This window comes from Rhineura floridana, chromosome 3 (assembly GCF_030035675.1).
Source record: "Rhineura floridana isolate rRhiFlo1 chromosome 3, rRhiFlo1.hap2, whole genome shotgun sequence".
NCBI classification, from domain to species: Eukaryota; Metazoa; Chordata; class Lepidosauria; order Squamata; family Rhineuridae; genus Rhineura; species Rhineura floridana.
The window spans coordinates 223730731-223736730 of NC_084482.1; the positions used below are offsets into that span (position 1 = coordinate 223730731).

A 6000-nucleotide genomic window follows, 5' to 3' on the forward strand; every position below is an offset into this window, starting at 1 on the left:
TCTCCATTTTGGTTAATGACTGTGCCGAGGTATTGATAATCCTTGACAAGTTCAGTGTCCTTTAAAGTTACATAAATCTTCTGTTGTCATTACTTTAGTCTTCTTGACATTCAGCAGCTTTTGTGCTTTCCTCTTTAACTTTCATCAGAATTTATTTCAAATCATTCCTGGTTTCTGCTAGTAGTATGTTTATATATGAGTGAAGTCAATGTGATTGATAAGTCAGTTGTTTGGAGACCAGGCAATAAGAATCCTTGGGGTCCTAAAAAGCTGCTGTTTTGTCTCTCTCTTCTGTCTCTCTCTCTCTCTCTCCCCCCCCCAATCCTTGGAATCTCTGTAGCTTGCCCTTCCTTTTCCCCTTGCAACCAGGATGCCTCTTTCCTGTGCTGGGTTTGCTTGCCAAGAAATTATTTTCTGCAAATACTACTATACAGTAAGCATGGGTAAATGTTAAAGAATTCCCCTTGCCCCAAAAGGCAAGTGTGAAAACTTTGGAAAGAGGCTTAGGCATATCTCCTGCTTTTCAGGAGCTAAAGACTAAGGACGCATTAAGAATTCATGGTGTAGTTAACCTGCAGTAGAATGATATGCATGTCTACACAGAAGTAAGTCTTTTCCCGTTTAATGGGGCTTCCATCCAGGCATGTGGGTAAAGGATGGCAGCCTAGAATTTGGTTTAGGGTTGGCATAGAAGAGAAGCAGGGTTCCTGTGCCTTTGACAACTGCAGGGCAGGCACAAATTCCACAGGTCAAGCCTTTTCTAGCATGGAAATACAATTATGTGAAAAGCTTCACCATGACTACCCTCTACTAGTGTGTTATGCCATTTTGTAACTGGTGCCCGCAGCACTCTTAAAATTTGAAACAGGTGAAAAAAGTTGGCACCCCATTCTATGACCCCAAGCTTTCAGGGATTACAATTGGTCAGACCATATGTACTGTATGATCTTATTTAGAAACTCCCCCATGAATTAATTTCCCTGAACTTGCAAAGGGTACCCTACGTCCCAGTTTTTTCCACATCCTGGCATGATAATCCAAGTATCTGTCACTTCCAGAGGAGGCATGATGTCGTAGTAATGGGGGAATTCATTTACCCCAATATCTGGCCCCTCCAAGAAATTCCTGACTTGTGTTGGAGATTTCTCCTACAGAAAGTGGAGGAAGCAACTAGAGGATCAGCTATCCTGGACTTGATTCTAACCAATAGAGATGACTTGGTGGATGAAGTGGCAGTTATGGGAATTCTGGGGGAAAGTGACCACGGTATACTTGAGTTCTTGATTTTAAAGGAAGCAAAATCTGAGTGTAGCCATACACGTACCCTGGACTTCAGGAAAGCCAATTTTAATAAACTCAGAACAATGATAAGTAAGGTCCCACGGCAAGCAATCCTAATGAGAAAAGGGGTCCAAGATGCATGGGAGTTTCTAAAAGAGGAAATTCTAAAGGCACAATGGCAAACAATTCCATCAAGGAAAAATGGGGGAAGACAGCAGAAGGAGCCAATGTGGCTTCACAGAAAGCTCAGAGATGACCTGAAAACAAAAAAGGAGACATACAGGAAGTAGAAGGAAGGCCAGGCCACAAAGAAAGAGTACAGGCAGGTAGCACGGAATTGCCTGGATGGTGTCAGGAAGGTTAAAGCTGAGAATGAGCTGAGGTTAGCAAGAGATGCCAGAAGCAACAAAAAAGCTTTCTTCAGGTACATTCATAGTAAAATAAAATCTAAAATAATTAAAATAATTCTGGCTGAAATCATGTCTGAATAAACTCTGCACCTATAAAGAGTCCCCCCCCCTAGTCTTAACAGTTTCAATATTCAATAGTTTGTGTTGTCTGAGACGGTAGAATATTCAGAAGATAACCTCAGATGTATCACTGAGCACTAAAGTCAGGGTCATTCAGACCATGGTATTCCCGATCGCCATGTATGGATGTGAAAGTTGGACAGTGAAAAATGATAAGAGAAAAATCAACACATTTGAAATGTGTTGTTGGAGGAGTTTTGTGCATACCATGGACTACAAAAAAGACAAATAATTGGGTATTAGAACAAATTAAACCAGAACTATCACTAGAAGCTAAAATGATGAAACTGAGGTTATCCTACTTTGGGCACATCATGAGAAGACACGATTCACTAGAAAAGACAACAATGCTGGGAAAAACAGAAGGGAGTAGAAAAAGAGGAAGGCCAAACAAAAGATGGATTGATTCCATAAAGAAAGCCACAGACCTGAACTTACAAGATCTAAACAGGGTGTAATAGATGCTATTGGAGGTTGCGATTCATAGTGTTGGAGAATTCTTCTCCTTGGGATCTTTTGCTTGTGGTCCTTGAATAAATTTGGAAGGCACAGGCTTGGAGCAAAAGGTAGGCCTTTATTTTCTACAAGCACATGCAGGGTCAGCTCCCCCAGAAACATCCCGGAGAGACTGCACTGAGGCACTGTGTGCAAGCTCTTTTATAGAGTACAGTTACAGCATGTGACAATGTTTTCACCTATCTCATGAGTTCTTGTCCACATATCACAGTTCCTCTCTACAATTGTTCCAAACCAATCAGAAAGTATTAGCTAACTCCAGTGATGATTCTAAGATTCTGTCTATATCATTAATGTCTCCATTGTCCTACTGTCTTTCAAGACTAATGAATTTTGGGACTAGTTGGAACAGTTACTATTGTGAATATGCTTTCAAGCATACTTGGTACATTCCATATGCCATTGTTCCTGATCAGTCAGGCTGACCCAGGTACACATGGAAATATTTGGGCAAGTTCCCTGAGTTAAGTTTGCCTCAACTCAGGGTGTTTGGGAATTTATGAGCACCCCCAGTTCTATTCCTTTGCCATACAGGTTCTTACGTCCTTATACTTTTCTCAGAAATCCCATTTCCTTACTTATAAAATACATAGCTCAAGAGAGGGGATTACTTAAAACACTTGAGCTTCATTTTGAAGCCACACAGACTAAGGAAAAGACTGGGTAACTCTGGTTAACTAGTATCTTTCAGCCTCAGAAATATAGAGGCAGGCAGGCCACCCCAGATGTCCCTTTTTCTTAAAGTTGTAAATATAATATAACACACTTTAAAATCATTGTAAAATCTCAGTATTTCTCTTCATTAAACATTTAATTATGCTGTAACACTTTTTCCCCTCTAGATGGCATTATTGATATTTTCAAGAATCAAACATTAGCTATTTCATCAATCACAACTCTTTCTCACAGATTAAACACTCCTTGATTCCAAACAATAAAGTAATCAATCTCAGCCAGTCATGTACAGTCCGATCTGGCAAGAACCCAAAAGTTCAAACTAAGTTCTCTTTGCATGCTTTTCCCACAGGTCTGATTGAGGCCCATTGGAAATCTAGGGTTCTCTGTGAGCCTGTATCTTCAGGGCCCCAACAGGCCTGCAATTCAATGCTTAATTCCTTATGATTATAAAACATATACCACTTTTTAATATATATGTGTGGATATATAGAATTCCCCATTAATAGGGTCTCCATAAGTCATAATTGACTTGAAGGCACATAACAACAACCTCAGTTTCAGCTAGTCATAAAGAGGAAAAGGGGAGAATTGTGGGGATGCAAGAATTGGAAAGCAGCTAATTGGACTTGATCTGTGATGAGATCCTTGCAGTTCACACATATTTTTTTCTCACTCTCCCAGATGATAGGCAAAACAATGGGAACTATGGGGAGCATCTGTGGTGTCGTTGGGAACAGGAATAAAATAAAAGAATGGGAGGAAGGAATCTGCTACTTTTCATTCTGCTGAGGTCCATGAACTCCTGATCCAACAGGAAGATCCCAAAGAAAACAGCAGGAAAACATGCCTAGTGTGTGAGAAAATGTTTAGAGACAAATCACAACTGAATGTGCATTACAGAATCCACACAGGAGAGAAGCCATTTAAATGCATGGAGTGTGGAAAGAGCTTCAGTAAGCACCATCAACTTACAACACATCAACGAACACACACAGGAGAGAAGCCATTCACATGTATGGAGTGTGGAAAGAGCTTCAGAAAAAACAGTAGCCTTACCTTTCATCACAGAACACACACAGGGGAGAAACCATTTAAATGCATTGAATGTGGAAGGAGCTTCAGGCAGAATAGTGACCTTATTCGACATCATAGAACCCACACAGGGGAGAAACCATTTAAATGCATGGAGTGCGGAAAGCGCTACAGTGGAGGCAGTAAGCTTACTGTACATCAACGAACACACACAGGAGAGAAACCTTTTAAGTGCATGGATTATGGAAAGAGCTTTAATGGGAGCTATCACCTTACTGTACATCAACGAACACACACAGGAGAGAAACCTTTTAAATGCATGGAGTGTGGAAAGAGCTTTAGTGCGACCGGCAACCTTACTGTACATCAACGAATGCACACAGGGGAGAAGCCATTTAAATGCGTTGAGTGTGGAAAGAGCTTCAGTGATAGCAGTAGCCTTACTAAACATAAAAGAATACACACAGGTGAAAAGCCATTTAAATGCATGGAGTGTGGAAAGAGCTTCAGTGAGTGCAGTAGCCTTAGAAAACACCATAGAGCACACACAGGGGAGAAACCATTTCAATGCGTGGAGTGCGGAAAGAGCTTCAGTGGAGGCAGTAAACTTACTGTACATCAAAGAACACACACAGGAGAGAAACCATTTAAATGCATGGAATGTGGACAGAATTTCAGTAAGAGCAGTGGCCTTACTGTACATCAAAGAACTCATACAGGGGAGAAGCCATTTAAATGCATGGAGTGTGGATGTAGTTTCAGTCAGATCAGTGGCCTTACTGTACATCAACGAACACACACAGGGGAGAAACCATTTAAATGCATTGAGTGTGGAAAGAGCTTTAGTGCGATCAGTGGCCTTACTGTACATCAACGAACACACACAGGGGAGAAGCCATTTAAATGCATTGAGTGTGGAAAGAGCTTCAGTGATAGCAGTAGCCTTACTAAACATAAAAGAATACACACAGGTGAAAAGCCATTCACATGCATGGAGTGTGGAAAAAGCTTCAATGTGAGCAGTAGCCTTACTACACATAAAAGAATGCACACAGGTGAAAAGCCATTCATATGCATGGAGTGTGGAAAGAGCTTCAGTGAGAGCGGTAACCTTACAAAACACCATAGAGCACACACAGGAGAGAAACCATTTAAATGCATGGAATGTGGACGGAGCTTCAGTCAGAATAGTAACCTTACTAGACATCAGAGAACCCACACAGGGGAGAAACCATTTAAATGCATGGAGTGTGGAAAGAGCTTCACTGAGGGCGGTAGCCTTACTAAACATCAACGAACACACACAGGGGAGAAACCATTTAAATGCATGGAATGTGGACAGACCTTCAGCCGAAGCAGTAGCCTTACTTTACATGAAAGAACACACACAGGGGAGAAACCATTTAAATGCATGGAGTGTGGAAAGAGCTTCACTGCGAGCGGTAGCCTTACTAAACATCAACGAACACACACAGATGAGAAAGTATTTAAATGAATGGAATGTCGAATGAACTTCAGTGTAAGCCTTACTCTTCTTCTATAAACTAGAAGGCTGGTGGTATTTAGGTGGGCCAATATATTATTTAGCAATGTTAAATTTGTAGTTAATTTTAATCTTGCAGGCTACCAAAGATTAAAGCTCTGTTCTGCTTGGGACCAGGATACCTAGAAGCAGAATTTGGAAAAGTTACTTTTTTGAACTACAACTCCCATTAGCCCAGTCTAGTGGCCATGCTGGCTGGGGCTGATGGGAGTTGTAGTTCAAAAAAGTAACTTTTCCAAGCTCTGCTCACATCTTATATATCCAACCAATCACTAAGGTGTGCAAGAGAGGGCCTCTTGCATATACCATCTGATCAGGAGGTCCTCCTGTTACATATCAGATAGGTGCCATCTCTGTTTTCTTTTTGGTGCCTATTGAAGACCTTCCTTTTTTCACTATAACTGGAGATTTTTATCCCAG

At 41.1% G+C, this 6000-nt stretch overlaps 1 protein-coding gene across 2 annotated transcripts in view; it reads left to right on the forward strand.

Moving 5' to 3' along the window:
• The window catches only part of LOC133381751 (zinc finger protein 420-like), an 11170-nt gene extending 5420 nt beyond the window's left edge, over positions 1-5750 (forward strand). For both annotated transcript variants that reach the window (XM_061621158.1, XM_061621159.1), the window contains exon 2: positions 3687-5750. In XM_061621158.1, coding sequence (XP_061477142.1) covers positions 3868-5532 — 1665 coding nt within the window. In that variant the 5' untranslated portion in view covers positions 3687-3867 and the 3' untranslated portion in view covers positions 5533-5750. The remainder of the gene's footprint in view (positions 1-3686) is intronic.
• The last annotated feature ends 250 nt before the right edge of the window (positions 5751-6000 follow it).